General features: G+C 38.5%; 1 protein-coding gene across 1 annotated transcript; it reads left to right on the plus strand.

The window, feature by feature from the left end:
- The first annotated feature begins 1,284 nt into the window (after window positions 1–1,284).
- Window positions 1,285–6,846, plus strand: LOC133898822 (3-hydroxy-3-methylglutaryl-coenzyme A reductase 3). Its single transcript, XM_062339578.1, has 4 exons — window positions 1,285–2,342; window positions 3,621–3,802; window positions 4,616–4,962; window positions 5,770–6,846. Exons 1-4 carry the CDS (start codon window positions 1,405–1,407, stop codon window positions 6,010–6,012), a joined length of 1,710 nt encoding a protein of 569 aa, XP_062195562.1. The 5' UTR covers window positions 1,285–1,404; the 3' UTR covers window positions 6,013–6,846.
- The last annotated feature ends 10,477 nt before the right edge of the window (window positions 6,847–17,323 follow it).

A 17,323-nucleotide genomic window follows, 5' to 3' on the forward strand; every position in this document is an offset into this window, starting at 1 on the left:
ATATATATATATATATATATATATATATATATATATATATATATATATATATATATATGTAATATCGGATATAACGGGGAGCGTCTTTTTATCCTCGTCTCCATATAAGTTTGCGGGAACAAAATCTCCCTATCCCATTCTCTAATAGAAAAATTCCGCACAAGAAATCGAAATCGAGTCCCTATTAACATCCCTTATCAGACCGTTAATGCGCGGACGTACGTAGGGAAGAAAAGAATGGTTTTGATAAGGGAGTGATGGAACAGTACCTGAAATTTCCTCCTCCCATCAGGCAGATTTGGTGCGTCCTTCAAGGCCGTCCCGGCAGCACAAAATTGAGATGGACATCAGGACATGGACAGCACGTGTAATGCCAGCACGTCATGCGTGCGTCCTGCCCGATCACGAACGGTGCAAAGTGTAACGACCCAGAGAGTCCGGTGCTTCCGTAGCAGCAGACTAGTATGGGCGTTGCTATTTAACAAGTTTTTTTTTTTTACGACGGTTATGAGTAGTTGGATAGACATAACGGTTTATAGCTTTTTTTTCAACCTCTCGCTAACCATTTCTATCTAATTTCATCCTGTTTGTATTCTTTCTTTGATTGACGTCACCTTGCTCCTTCGCCTCTTACCATGGTTCTACCGTTGGATTCGCAACCGTCATACCTCCCTCGCTAATAATTATTTTTTCGTTTCCTTACCCCGACACTAACCCACCAGAGATCCTTCACCTCCCGTAACCGCTAGTATCCTCACCGTCTTGACGAACCACCCTATGCCTGTCTCCTTCGCTAGGCTAATCTTTCCTAACAGTTTTTTTAAACCCGGCAACAAAGAAAAACCCTAACCTCCACTAACAGCAATCTAGAGTTCATACATCATCTAAAAACTTTTAAGTTTTCATGTGGCTGAACTTTAGTAATATCCACTAATAAAGTAATAGAGCAGTCCGATCATGCCGACATGGGCTAATGCTAATATAGTAATATATTTGTGCTGGCACTCCACACGATTCCAGAGCCCCGGACAGGCGAAAAGGCAAGGAGGGAGCAAAAGGCCAAGCGGCCCACGTCGGCTCGCTCGAGGCTGCCTGCGGTAAGCGCACCGGCCGTGGTGGGTCGGCCTCGTGGGAGGGGAGACTGCGGTAAGCGCACCGGCCGTGGGCTGCCAGTCCGCTCCGCCGCTATTAAAGGCCCGCGCCGGCCGCTCCCAGCCTCCCCGTGGCCGCCCGCGTCCCGAGGAGAGAGGAGCCTCCACGGAACAGGGAACACCCGCTCCTCCGTCCGTCCGTCCGTCCGTCCGTCTCCTCCTCCCCCTCCTCGCGGCCATCCCACCACGGACCTCAACCCCGACCACTCCTCGCCTTTGACTCGTTGACCGACCAGTGCGCTCGCGCGCCGCCATGGAAGTGCGCCGCATGATGGGGCACGGTGGGGGCGGCGCTGTCGCGGCGGGGCCGCGCCAGCCTCCGCCGGCGGCTCGGGTGAGTGGGGCGAGGGTGCAGGCGGGGGACGCGCTGCCGCTGCCGATCCGGCACACCAACCTGATATTCTCGGCCCTGTTCGCGGCGTCGCTGGCGTACCTGATGCGGAGGTGGCGCGAGAAGATCCGCTCCTCCACGCCGCTCCACGCCGTCGGCCTCACCGAGATGCTCGCCATCTTCGGCCTCGTCGCCTCCCTCATCTACCTCCTCAGCTTCTTCGGCATCGCCTTCGTCCAGTCCATCGTCTCATCCAGCGACGAGGACGAGGACTTCCTGGTCGGGTCCGGCGTGGCGCAGCGGGAGCCTTCGGCGCCATCTGCGCCGGTCCAGTGCGCGCTGCTGGGGAGCTCTGCCGCGGCGCCCGAGAAAATGCCGGAGGAGGACGAGGAGATTGTGGCATCGGTCGTCGCCGGGAAGATCCCGTCCTACGTGCTGGAGACCAGGCTCGGCGACTGCCGCCGCGCCGCCGGCATCCGGCGCGAGGCGTTGCGGCGGATCACGGGGAGCCAGATCGAGGGGCTCCCGCTCGACGGCTTCGACTACGCCTCGATTCTCGGCCAGTGCTGCGAGCTGCCTGTCGGGTACGTGCAGCTGCCGGTGGGCATCGCCGGGCCGCTCCTGCTCGACGGGCAGAGGTTCTACGTGCCCATGGCGACCACCGAGGGGTGCCTCGTTGCCAGCACCAACCGCGGCTGCAAGGCCATCGCGGAGTCCGGCGGTGCCACCAGCATCGTGCTCCGGGACGGCATGACGCGGGCCCCAGTCGCCCGCCTCCCGAGCGCGCGCCGCGCCGCCGAGCTCAAGGCCTTCCTGGAGGGCCCCGCCAACTTTGACACACTCTCCATGGTCTTCAACAGGTGAATCATGAAACTTCAAAGCTTGATAGCTACGTGCCACAACTGCTTGTGTTTAATCTTATTACCTCTATTTTTTTACTTGTCACTAATAATTTCATGTAGTAATTTTAAACTTGTGCTTTTTCTATAAAAAGTTTATAAATACTTAAAACTTTCATATTATTAGATCGTCGTGAAATATACTTTATTAATATTATATACTTTTAAGTATTCGTAATTTTTTTAAAAACACACGATCAAAATTACTACAGTAAACTATTAGTGTCATGTAAATGAAAACGTACTAGCCTTCTCAACTTGTGTATCAGTGCGACAAATGGCACTGGGTTAACACGCCGCTTATATTCGACGATACGTCTTTAATCAAAAGCAGTATTCTTAAATGTCTACAAGAATTTGAAGCTGTTAGAGCAACTCCACCTGTCTCCCTTTCCAGCTGCCTATGGTCAAAAATAGCGATCAACCTCAAACAATCATCTCCAACCCACTCACCAACTCCCTCGCTATATGTATGCGCTCCCTATCCAGTCTGTCTCGCTCTTCTGGTCTAGCAAGCAGGGGAGTGGCTCGCTATCTCACTGATGGAAGAGGAACTGACAGATGGACCCGCGGGTGAACAGTACTAGCAGCTCCAATTTTTCCCCATTTCCTCTGTTAAAAAGTGATATTCTGTTGCTTAAAAATCCTAAAAAAAATTGTACGTGTTCTATAATTCATGTGCAACCCATTTTAACTAGATTCAACCAAAAAATATATGTAAAATTTAAACTAAAATTATCAAAAAAAAATCTACTTTTATAAATTCTAACAATTGTTAAAGCCTCAAATCAATTCCCAAAAATTTGGAAAATTTCATTAATATTCTTCTTATTTGATGGACTAATTTCTAAAATTATTTTCAGCCCTAAGTTATATGGTGAAAAAATGAGTTCCTTTGTAATGCTCTATTTATACGTATTTTTATAATTTCATGTGATATTCTTCTTAATTCAATTTGAATTCAAACAAAATTCAAACATATACAAAATTTAGCCATTAGAAATATAGTTGTTGCAAATATTTTTTATTTATAGGATACTAATAAAATATGGAGGAGTGAAATTTAATGAACGAGATTTAGGGAGTTGGTTGGAGCGCGTAGAGAAATAGAGAGGGAATTTTTTGCAGAGGCTCTCTATATGAAGATAGGAGCGAGATTTAGGGAGTTGGTTGGAGTTGCTCTTAATATGTAGGATGATGTGAGTATGATGTGATCAATGAATTGTTTGGGAACCATAGGTCAAGTAGGTTCGGCAGGCTGCAGGGGGTGCAGTGCGCGATGGCGGGGAGGAACCTGTACATGAGATTCAGCTGCAGCACAGGGGACGCCATGGGAATGAACATGGTTTCCAAGGGCGTGCAGAATGTATTGGATTTTCTTCAGGATGACTTCCCTGACATGGATGTCATTAGCATCTCAGGTTCGCTTTTCTCTGTTGTCTTTTGACTAAATCAAATTACTTCATCCGAGTCACCTGTTGGATGTTTGTTCTAAGAAGTAATAAACTGCCAAATCACGTTCTTTCATTCATAGTAGCATTTAGAATTAAGTGTATGACAAGCCCCGAAATTCTTCATCACTGTTGTTTCAAACACCATCACATTTGAAAGTGGACCATACTGATGAATCTTTAAACATCAATAAGCATGAAAGGCCTTTTGACAATACAAATACCAAGTACCGTTTGTCCGATTGAATCAACGAGGAAACTTGGTAACAGCATGATGCTGAACATTGGCTTGTTTAATCCAACTGTACTTTTTAAAACTTAGATGGTCAGTGAACCAACTTGGCACGACATAGGATCTTCAGCTACTCCTTCATTACAATATTCTTCTTCACTATAAAGGTCTTTCATGATGCAAAGAAACATATTTGATGCGCTCGACCTGACAGGAGTACTGGAGTATAAACCAATACCGATTCCAATTAGTTCTTGCTCTGAGTGGTTGGAACTACTATGCATATTAGTAAAGTGTTCAGGACACTAGCTGCAAGGAAAATCAGAAGAACAAAGATTTCAAGCAAACACATGACTACTAATTTTTTTAACACAACTTGACAGCCTTGGTGTGTCATGCATGTCTTATTTGGTTGCACTGATATATACCTGATACCATCAGCATAATTTGGTGCATGAAATAATTCTACAGAATTGTAAATACAAGACCATTTAACATATTTTGCACTTATATTTTCCCAACTAACCAGTGTCCTTGGCTCGTGAAATCAGGTAACTTTTGTTCTGACAAGAAGCCAGCTGCTGTGAATTGGATTGAAGGACGTGGAAAATCTGTGGTTTGTGAAGCAGTAATCAAGGAGGAAGTTGTGAAAAAGGTTCTAAAAACCAATGTACAGTCACTAGTTGAACTGAACACGATCAAGAATCTTGTTGGATCCGCTATTGCTGGAGCTCTTGGGGGTTTCAACGCTCATGCAAGTAATATTGTAACAGCCATCTTCATTGCCACTGGCCAAGATCCTGCACAGAACGTAGAAAGTTCTCACTGCATCACTATGTTGGAACCTGTAAACGATGGAAAAGACCTTCACATATCTGTCACTATGCCATCTATTGAGGTTTGCAACTATGCCCGTTTTATTTATCCAGGCTTTGTGCTTATGACGTGCTTCACAGCAATATCTTTGGTCCCACTTTGATTTTGTTTTGCAACAAACGCTCTCCACGTATCTTATGGTCCCTATTGGGTTAATACTCAACCTGCACATCCTTTTCCATGAATAATTGACCTATGAAATCTCTTGAGCATTTCCATCTAGCAAGTTCCTTTATTCATAAAGAAAAGATGATATAATCAATGCTGATATTCTGCTAACTAAAAACTTTGTGTTTTAGTTTTGCACTACTAGGGCAAACATAGTTGGTGTGACTAGAAGTTTTGTGCTTTGTCCATTCTTCTGAACATGTGGCCTCTAAACTAGTTGAGTTGGATGAACCATGTAGAAATTAATTCATTTACAAGTGCTTACCTGTCCTTATGTGATGTCTACAAATGGTCTAGCTATACAGTCGTGATTTGCCCCTTTTCTTCTTAGACCGTTTATTTAACGCATTAGTTTTAGCTACATTTTTTTGTCGGCACAATCAGCTGATTTGTATCCAAGGAATATTTCCATTCATTCCGAGCGAAAAGGAATCTTTTCTCGTTTTCTATTCATCTCGTCTTTTTGCTGGCCTGAGCAGGCTTTGTCGTCTATTATGATGATGTTAGGATGAGGCACATAATTTTATTGTATGTTTCATCGTTGTTGATTCTGATGGAAGATACCAATGTTTGGCTGCCTAAGATTATTTGTTTAATACCCTTCCAAATTATGATCCAAGTATACAATGATCGACATGCTCTGGTTATTTCTGAAATGCAGGTGGGCACAGTTGGGGGAGGGACTCAGTTGGCGTCACAGGCTGCATGCTTGGACCTGCTCGGCGTGAAAGGCGCGAACAGGGAATCCCCAGGATCAAATGCAAGGCTCCTGGCCACCGTGGTGGCAGGTGGCGTTCTCGCCGGGGAGCTGTCCCTCTTGTCAGCTCTTGCCGCAGGCCAGCTGGTGAAGAGCCACATGAAATACAACAGATCCAGCAAAGATATGTCCAAGGCTGCATCTTAATCCGAGATTTGGATCATTGCTAAGGAAATGGACAATTCCAGAAAGTAAAAAAAAAATACTGTCGAATAATTTTATGTCCCGCGGAAGAGCAGAGGTGGGTGACTGTGAGGAGAGGGCCAAGGTTTGGGACTCGGTGACTACAAATAGGGCAAATCCTTCTTCCGGAGTTTGACCTATTTATTTCGTGACGCTGGCCGGTCCAACTCGGTATCAAACCCGTCGCCCTCTGCGCTCTGACACTGGAGAAGCAAGCAAACCAACCTTTGGTTTTGTGTTCATAAAGCTTTGATTACCTTGGTGCAGAAAGTGTTGTAGTAGGTCCTGGTAGATCTCTCCCCTTGCTTCAGGAAGCAGCTTGTGATCTTTCTTTCCACCAGCTTTGTAACTATTTTCTTCGCTTTGTATGATCCTCTTTTCCTTATCGAAGTCGATGATGTGGTTTTAGGAAGACACGTGGCCCTCCAGAGCACCATGGCAGTTTCTCCCATTGCATCAGCACCAGTGCACCACCTTTCTGTTTCTGCCTGATTCTGGATCGGTGGTTTGCCATCAGATGCTCGAGTATCACCCTCACATGCCTGTCCCCAGCAAGTTGGTTGGTTGGAGATGCCGAGATGGAAACGAACAATCTAGAGGGTGGAGGGTTGTGTTTGCTTGAAGTGCGAGGTTGGATAAAGTAGAGTTATTTATATTTTTTAATAGAATGATTTAATTTGTTATTTATATTTTTTATAAGAATAATTTAATTTTCTATTTAGTTGTGATGAATGAGATGGGCTAGTTTTCTATTTTATTAATAAGAATAGAATAGATAGAATGATCTATTTATATTTATCCTGATCCCTCGGAATAACATAAGAGGGAATACTCTTTCTATCCTGATCACTCCATCCATCACATTTCTCTAACCAAATATCACTAAAACTGAATAATCATCTTTCGAAGCTCATCAATCTAACCAAACGCATCCCAAACCCCGCAGCCTTGTACAAAGCTTTTGTCTGCACTTTTGTCTAGGCCCCAGTGATTAATCTGACACTTGTGCAGCAGCATCGCCATTATCATCCTGCTTTGGCGGTTTAAAGTAATCGAGATTCTCTGCATGGGGTGGTCAGGGAGGACCTAATCGATCGGTCCGGTGAGGTGATGGGCATGTGACTGCATGTTCTGCAGACTGGATCCAGCATGGCACATGGCCTGGGATTGCCAGATTTGTGCCGCAACCTCTGCAGTTTTCTGTGCCGCTCCTCGCACGCAGTCCACTTGTCCGCCCAGTGCCAAGTGCCGACCTCCCGGCCAAGAAAAAGAGAGGACAGGTAGATCACACCACAGCCGCTTGCAGTTGCAGGCGGAGTACGAGCTAAACGCTGGGAAAGAATCTCCAGCGGTCTTCTAGTTTGAGACGCTGCCATGCATGGGCCAAGTGTGCGTGCATGCGCTCGTGGGCAACAGGTGCAAGAGCAGCGTGTAACAAACAGACTGAGTCCTTGCTGTTGGCCTATTGGCCTGGGATTGCCAGATTTGTGCCGCGGCCTCTGCAGTTTTCTGTGCCGCTCCTCGCACGCAGTCCACTTGTCCGCCCAGTGCCAAGTGCCGACCTCCCGGCCAAGAGAAAGAGAGGACAGGTAGATTACACCACAAACGCTTGCAGTTGCAGGCGGAGTACGAGCTAAACGCTGGGGAAGAATCTCCAGCGGTCTTTCTTGTTTGAGACGCTGCCATGCATGGGCCAAGTGTGCGTGCATGCGCTCGTGGGCAACAGGTGCAAGCAGGGTTAAAAAACCGATGGTAACCGAGCAAAAATCGCGATAACCGACCTGCTCGATCCGGTTCGGTTTCAGAAACCGAAGGGTAACCGAATTTAAATTCGAAAAATTCAAAAAAATTCAAAAAAATCTTAAAAAAACTAGACACAATTTTAAGACCTTTTGTGAAAAAAAATTTAAAAAATAATATCGTTTGCATTATATTCTATAGGGAGGAAGTTTGAAAAAAATAAAAAAATTGAAACGTGCGGCTCAGTTATTAACTCATGTTAACGAAAAGTTTAACATGCAAACACATATTTTTCTTGTGTAAAACGTATCTTAAGAGGATCTTTAAAATTGATTTCACTTTATTTAGAGTTTTATTAATTTCTCTATGATTTTTACAAAGTTCACAAGCATAAAGTGAATATGTTAAAAAAACAACACTGTAATTAACTTTTCATGTCTACTATTATTTTTCCTACATAAATCATAGTATAAATAAACTAATAAAAGTGGTTTCACTAATTTTTTAGGTGTGATGGGTCAGTTATGAATTAATCTAATCGCAACATATTTACACAATCATACATGTTACAATAACTAATTCATGAGTTCATGTATTTTTAAAATACATAGGATCATGTAAGAAGACTAAAAAAATTAGTTTCATTATTTTTGGATTAGCAAAGAGTAAACTATGCATTTAACTTGGTTTAACAAATACAATTTCTTACAGAAAATTTTGAACTTTTTATGGGTATAAATACTTTTATCATGTAAATCATGTTACAAGAAAATCAACAAAATTTGTTTCACTTGATTTGAAGCTCAGTTGAATTAGTTATTGATTTTACAAGATTGAGATAATTTTTGGATTTTTTTGTTGAACTTCACTGAAAATGGAGAAAACCGCTCGATAAATCGAGAAAACCGAGCGGTTACCGAGAAAACCGAGCAGTTACCGACAATGCGGAAAATTCGAGAAAACCGCTCGATAAATCGCAAAAACCGTTCAGTAACCGGTCCAAACCGATCGGTTACCGAACAGCTAAAATCACGATTTTTTTTTCAAATTTCAAATTTTACCAAATGAATTTTGTCCGAATTTTTTTAATTTTTGATCGGTTACCGCGGTAACCGCGAATTTTCGGTTACCACCAGAGCTCCGGTCGGTCGGTAAGGTGAATCGTGGGTGCAAGAGCATCGTGTAACAAACAGACTAAGTCCTTGCTGTTGGTGTAGCCCATTGTCTGTGCGGACACATGGACATGAAACACGAGTCATCACTTATATTGCAGTAGGAAATGAAAATAGAGGAAAAAAAGCAGAGAATGGAACTTTTATTCTGATTTAATGAACCCTTTATATGTATACATGATGAAGGGGTGTTATTGAAGAGATATATCTCTCTCCAATAAACACAATAAAAGGATTTAAAGTCTCTTCATCAAAAGACATGTCTCTTAGGTAAAGACATCTATTTACTAATTGATCACTAACTGTAATTAAATTCTAACACTTCCCCTTGATCAATTATCTGTAATGTAAACTTCTTGTTAAAAAACTTCTCTAAAATCTTGTGAGAAAAATATGAGGAGAGAATAGTATATTGATATGCCATTAAAACTCCTTTAAAATTTAATGGGAAATGTAAAAAAAATGGTATGATATATATTGGTTATTGTCTCATTGTAAGCTCATATGAGAAATTTAGATAGGAAAAACTCATTTGGTGAGTTTAGAGAATAATAATTATGATCTATGAATCGCATTAAAACCCCCGAAAAACCTATTGAAAAAATATGAGGAATATAATAGTGATATGTTGTTAAAACTCATTTAACCCGGTGAGAAAATAAGGACAAAATGATACCGTATATATTGATTATCGTATCTTTGTTAACTCATATAAAAAAATCTTGTAAAAGGAAAAATCCATAAGCGAGTTTAGAGAACAATAGATATGTCTTGTATACCTCCTTTAAAAATTTCGGTGGGAAAAATAAGGGATATGACATATGATCTTATGTAGATATTGTCTCATCAAAAACCTTCTATGAGAAATCGTATAGGAAAAACTCATAAAGAAAAAAGAGTATAATATAATTATGAACATGTTATTATTTAGGGATCAACTTTCTCTGAACCTTATAAATCTCGTAGTTGTCGCTTACTATTTCCATGAATACATTTTGGAATGTGGAAGTTGGTAAGGACTTAGTGAATTAATCAGCGAGATTATAACATGATTTAGTTTGCAAGATATCTATCCCTCCATTATAAGAATAGAACAATTTAGGAGCAATATATTTGGTTATATTACTCTTTATGTAACTTGTTTGTATTTGAGCAATACATGATGAATTATCTTTATAGATAATGATTGGTGATTTAATAGAATCAATATCATATGATGTATGTGTTTTTATCATTCTGCGAAGTCATACACATATATGTGATGTTTCAGAATGATAGGTGAAAATAGCTACTAGAATATGTTTTGATGACTCCTATGAGATGGTTATATCACCATAAAATCAACATGTAATCTAGCATTATGAGAATCAGTTATATAGCAAAAAACTGGATATCCCACTATGATCATAAAGATATATGTGAATATCTTATTTGACTCATGCCTAATGACGTTGTTAGAGCCGTGCTATTTAAGCTAGCAAATTATCTACAAATGTAATATCAGGTCTGTTGCGATTTACAAAATACATGAGCGATTTGATGGTACTAAGATATAGAACTTTAGGTTCAATATCTTTTCAATGTCAATCCAATGTATGAATGTATCTTGATTTATATTTAGGGATTGAATGACCATAAGTATTTTGATGGATATGACTGTCTAATATTTTTGGATATTGATGGACTGATATATTAGATAAATATTCGTGAATAAATATGCTCAAGTTGTAGACTTAAGCATAATTTGTTTTTACTTAAATCATTCATCTCAAATTCTATCTTTAAGATGATTAAATATTTTATCGTGTGTGGTTTAGAGATGACATAAAATACATTTGGGATTTCATTATGAACACACATATGCAATTGTGAAAGGAACTCATTTAGTCAGTTGTACCATAATCAACTTAACTGCTTGAAGTCATGGAATGACTTTAGGCTGCACATAATATATACTACGATTTATATTTAGATTCAGAATGCGAAGTCCATTAGGGATTTATATGTCCGAAGCTATCCAATTCATTTGATCTGCCAATGATATTGAATATGAGAATATAATTTTCACACATACTATGGGGTATATAGCATCATAATTGATGTTGGGTTTCTGCGTGAACTCTTGTGCTACAAGGCTCACTTATTTCACAACCTTATAGAATAAAAATCCATTTTGTTTCCGTAGGGAAGACATTAGAGGTAGAGATATTACTTTTGTGAATATCTCTTTTTATAAGTAAGTGCAATTCTACCTCAATTGGTTTCTTCTATTTGGTCTAGTCCAAGTGCTTAAGGCACCCTGTTATGGTCATGGACTTTAGCATGGATCCAATTGAAGATCTTCTGCAATTTTCAAGAAAAATATTTATCGACAATTTGCAGTCTTTGGTATTGATTGATTATATGGAATCGATATAGTTTGTGAAAATATTATCCTATTTAACTCCGTGTATTTCCCAAAATAATAGAGTTAGGGTGTTCTAATAATCCAGCGCCTAAATTTGTGTACGTATTTGTGCTAAATATTTGGATGCTGAACATCCATAGGCATTTGGAAAATGAATATCCACAAGGTGTCTATCAATTTGATGTTGATTTGTATTTACTGTCTTGAAGGAGGGATTCCTCTATTTCTGCGGTAATTTGTAAGAAGCTTTATCTTTTGTGACTGTATTTCTCCGCCTCTTATTTTGATTTAAGAGTTGAGTGATTTTGTTTAGTACCTTCACTCTTTCTGGCATATTCCTAGTAGAAATATAGGATTTTATGACACATTTGTTGTCAATAAATACATCTTAGTATGTTATTTGTAATATATTGCAAATACAAAATATTTCGAACAGGATTCAAATATCAGATACATGGATATAAGGACTGAATGTGAACATGCATGACGTTCTCTTATGATTCCTGATATTCTTTGTGGTATTAGTCTCCCCCTAATGGTGAGAATTATCTTAAAATATTATGATCATACGGGCAATGAATATGTTCCATATGATTGACGGATAATTATATCTCATATGGATCCTTAATATCCTTTGATGTATGATGTACGGTGGTGATATCGATATATGCAGAACATAATTGATTCATAGATGAAAAGATATGTCCTTTAGGTAAAGACACATATTTACTAATTGATCACTAACTGTAATCAAATTCTAATACTTTTCCTTCATCAATTATTTATAGTGTAAACTTCTTGTTGAAAAAATCCTCTAAAACCATGTGAGAAAGATATAAGAAGAGAATAGTATGTTGATATGACATTAAAACTCCTTTAAAAATCAATGGGAAAATATAAGGAAAAATGATATGGCATATATTGGTTATTGTCTCATTGTAAGCTCATATGAGAAACTTAGATAGGAAAAACTCATTTGGTGAGTTTAGAGAACAATAATTATGATGTATGAATCGTATTAAAACTTCTAAAAAACCTCTTGAGAAAATAGGATGAATAATAATGATATGCTGTTAAAACTCATTTAACACAGTGGGAAAATAAGGAGAAAATGATACCGTATATATTGATTATTATCTCTTTGTTAACTCATATGAGAAAAGCTTGTAAAAGGAAAAACTCATAAGCGAGTTTAGAGAACAATAGATATGTCTTGTATACCTACTTAAAAAATCTTGGTGGGAAAAATAAAAGATATGACATATGATATTATATAGAAATTGCCTCATCAAAAATCTTATATGAGAAACCGTATAGAAAAAACTTATAAAGAAAAAGAGTGCAATATAATGATGAACAGGTTATTATTTAGGGATCAACTTCCTTTGGACTTTGTAAATCTCGTAGTCGTCGCATATCAATTCCATAAATACAATTTGGAATGTGGAAGTTGATAAGGACTTAGTAAATTAATCAGTGAGATTATAACATGATTTAGTTTGCAAGATGTCTATCTCCCCATTACGAGGATAGAACAATTTATGAGCAATATATTTGGTTAATTGCTCTTTATGTAATTTGTTTGCATTTGAGCAATGCATGTTGTTGGTGATTTAATAGAATCAATACCATATGATTTATGTGTTTTATCATTCTGCGAAGTCATACACATATATGTGATGTTTCATAATAATAGATGGAAATAGCCATTGGAATATGTTTTGATGACTCTTATGAGATGGTTATATCACCATAAAATCAGCCTGTAATCTAACATTATGAGGATCAGTTATATCCAGAATCTGTATATCCCACTATGATCATAAAGATATTTGTGGATATCTTATTATTTGATTCCTGTCTAAATGTCGTTGTTAGAGCTACGCTATTTAAGCTAGCACGTTATCTATAAATGCATTTTACAAGATACATGAGCGCTTTAATGGTACTAAGATATAGATCTTTATGTTCAATATCTTTTCAATGTCAATCCAATGTATGAATGTATCTTGATTCATATTTAGAGATTGAATGATCATAAATGTTTTGATGGATATGACTGTCCAATATCATTTAGATATTAGTGAATTGATAGATAAATATTCCTAAAGAAATATGCTTAAGTTGTAGACTTAAGCATAATTTGGTTTTACCCAAATCAATCATATCAAATTCCGTCTTTAAGATGATTAAATATTTTGTCATGTGTGGTTTGGAGATTATATAAAATACATTTGGGAGTTTATTATGAACATACATATGCAATCGTTGGAGTAACACTTCTATAAAAGAAACTCATTTAATCAGTTGTACCATAATCAACTTAACTGTTTGAAGTTATGGAATGATTTTAAGCTGCATGTAATATATATTGTGATTTATATTTAGATTCAGAATGCGAAGTCCATTAGAGACTTATATGTTTGAATCTATTCAATTCATTTGATCTGTCAATGAAATTGAATATGAGAATATAATTTCCATACATACCATAGGGTATGTAGCATCATAATTGATGACGGGTCTCTGCTTGAACCCTTGTGGTACAAGTCTTGCTTATTTCACAACCTTATGGAATGAAAATCCATTTTGCTTCCATAGGAAAAACATTGAAGGTATAGGTATTACTTTTATGAATCTCTCTTTTTGTAAGCGAATGCAATTCTAGCTCAATTGCTTCTTTTTATTTAGTCTAGTCTAAGTGCTTGAGGCACTCTGCCATAGCCATGTACTTTGGCATGGATCCAATTGAAGATTTTCTGCAATTTTTAAGGAGAAATATTTATCGATAAATTTGTAGTCTTTGGTATTGATTTATTATATGGAATAAATATAGTTTGTGAAAATATTATCATATTTAAGTCCATGTATTTTCCAAAACAATGGAGTTAGGGTGTTCTCATGACTCAACCCTGAATTTATGTATACATTTGTGCTAGGTATTTAGATGTTGAACATCCATAGGCGTTTAGAAAATGAATATCCATAAGGTGTCTATCAATTTGATGTTGATTTGTATTTACTGACGTGGAGGAGAGATTCCTCTATTTTCACAGTAGCTTACAAGAAGCTTTATCCTTTGTGACTGTACTTCCCCCTCTTTATTTTGATTTTAAGAGTTGAGTGATTTTGTTTGGTACAACCACTCTTTTCGGCATATTCCTAGTAGAAATATAGGATTTTATGATACTTTTGTTGTTAGTAAATACATCTTAGCAGGTTATTTGTAATATGTTGCAAATACAAAATATTCTGAATAAGGATTCAAATATCAGGTGCGTGGATATGAGGACTGAATGTGAACGTGCATGACGTTCTCTTATGATTTCTGGTATTCTTTGTGGTATTAATCTTCCTCTAATGTCGAGAATTGTCTAAATGTTATGAGTATACGGGCAATGAATATGTCTCATGTGAGGAACACGAGGTATTATATGATTGACGGATAATTATACCTTATATGGATCCCTAATGCCCTTTGATGTATGTTGTATGGTAGTGATATCGGTATGAGTAGAACGTAACCAATTTGTAGATGGGAAATACTTGGCTGAGGAGAAACTTTCACATATTAACTGCAACAGAGGGAATCAGATGACTGCAATTGAACGAATTTGGTTTAATGATGCGGTGTGTAAAGCCGTATGTCACCAACAAGATGTTGGCAAATTGCAATTCTATGATTGGGTCATGCAAATGAATTGATTTTCTTGATGAGATATTCAGCTAGACCATTATGAATATGCACATAGGGTACTTATTGCAGTAGTACCCAAAGCCAAATAATAATTGAATACATGTTAAGGAACAGCAATTCTATGATTGGGTCATGCAAATGAATTTTAATTATGTGAGCAATGGGTTTGACATAATTGTGATGCCTTATGTATAAGGACACATGTGAGATTATTTTGTAGATGCATCAATCAGCATTGTAGAGTACCTAGATGGTCTATAATATTGCTGAATAGAGCAACATATATATTCTTGAAGGTGTTCAAGAAATTGGGTGACTTATTTTGAATTTTAAGGTAAGAGGATCTTAAAATTAAATTTCTTGTGACCAATATTGTGGCCAATCTAAAGATTTTTAGGAATATTGTGACCAATAGAATTGTTAACAATTTTTTTCATCGTCTCTAAGGTAGAGTGACCAAAGCAATCATGCCAAGTCTTGATTTGATCAAAATAAAAAAATTATTTTGTACGTAATATGTGGTACGGGATTTGATGTATGTATAGTGCAATCCTAATGGTATTTGGGAATATTGTCATATTCGTTATTTTGATTAAGAGAAGAAATTCCTCTTTGTTGTTATCATAGGTTTCGATATGGAAACTATTCTGACGGATATCTCTATAACTTACTAAGATACGAGTTGAATCGAGATACAATAGAGCATCAACTGTTATGACTTGTGTACCTATAGGGAGAGTAATTATGGCACAATCAGAGCCAACAATCACTACATCGTGTCCAACAATTATCAAAATATTTTCTTATCTCTTAGTAAGGGTTCGAAAATATTTTGGTTTTCCTAAGTATAGAATTTGTGGTATAGTTATTCACAAGTCACATTTCCTCCATCGGATTGACTTCTGTAGAAATCTATATATAGAATTGAAGAATTTGATATGAAATTCTTTATCAGATATATAGAATAGATACATAATTTATTGTAGTATCATAGTGCTGATACAATATTGTATTACAACATTTAATGTGACGTAGATAATATGGTATGTAAGGAATTAGGAGACTAGTTAAGATCTCCAAACATGTCGTGCAAAATAAATTTGACAAACATATTTTCCGTGCTCATAGGATCTTCTGGTTGCAAAAGAGTCTGATTGTTATTTGGTTCTTGTAGAACTTGTTATGAACAACTAAGTCTTCTTGGTGGATTCAGGTTCAAGATTGAAGTGTGCTTTAAATCTTTACCTTTGAGCAGGTCGGTTACGTCTCACGAATTATAAGTACAAATCAACTAAATGTCTCAGGTTGCAGTATTTTTTAGTAGAGTGCTTGTAGCATCCACACTTGCGATCGCGGGAGCGCAAGAATCGCCTAAATCGGAGCTCGTATAAAAATTTTGTGATGGTTTTAATCTACAGGGGCATTTCCAAAAAATTACAGGGGCTAAATTGCAAAAACAGAAAGTTCCAGGGACCTATATGTAAAATTCAGGGACCTATTTGTAATTATACAAAAGTTTAGAGGGCTAAAAGTAAATTACAGTACTAACTAGGGGCATATTTGTGAAACTAGAAATGTTTGGGGGCCTAAATGTAAAATTACCTAATTTCAGGGAATAAGGGAATTATTTTTGTACTAAAAAACCTATTTATTGCGTCAGTAGGCTGACTGAGCTTGGGTGGGCTGACGTGGCGGGTTACGCGGCTGTTGACTCGGCCCAGGAGCTGACGTGGTGCCTACAGGGCTGCTTACTAGGACGGTGGGCTCGCGCCATGGACTGAGTCCATTGGTCCATGGTAGACCGAAAGGGTACGGGGTTTGGTCGATCTAATCTGGGCCATCGGTGGATGATCTAACGGCTCTCGGCGGTTGGGGAGGTTTAACGGTCGGCGGCGACAGAAGAACGGCGGCGCCGGTTCGGGTCTCACCGGAGCATCGCCGGCGAAGCGCAATACCGAACTACGGTCTACCTCAAGTTTGGATCTAGAAATTTCTTTTTCCTGATCTGGTGCATATGCCTTCTGCTTTTTGTTACTTTTGTATTTACCATTAAAGTTCTTTGGATGACGTCTAAAAGAGTCATCTAACTTGTTGTTATTCTGAATATTAGCATGTACTTCAAGTAAAGAAGCAACGTCGATTGAGCGCTGATGATGATTCCTTAGAATGAGTTCATCATGCTATTCAGTATGAAGTAATACATCTATTGAGTCAGAATAAACTTGGTATTCTCTTGCACGGTATTATTGTTGTAAGTTC

Source organism: Phragmites australis, chromosome 18 (assembly GCF_958298935.1).
Source record: "Phragmites australis chromosome 18, lpPhrAust1.1, whole genome shotgun sequence".
NCBI lineage: Eukaryota > Viridiplantae > Streptophyta > Magnoliopsida > Poales > Poaceae > Phragmites > Phragmites australis.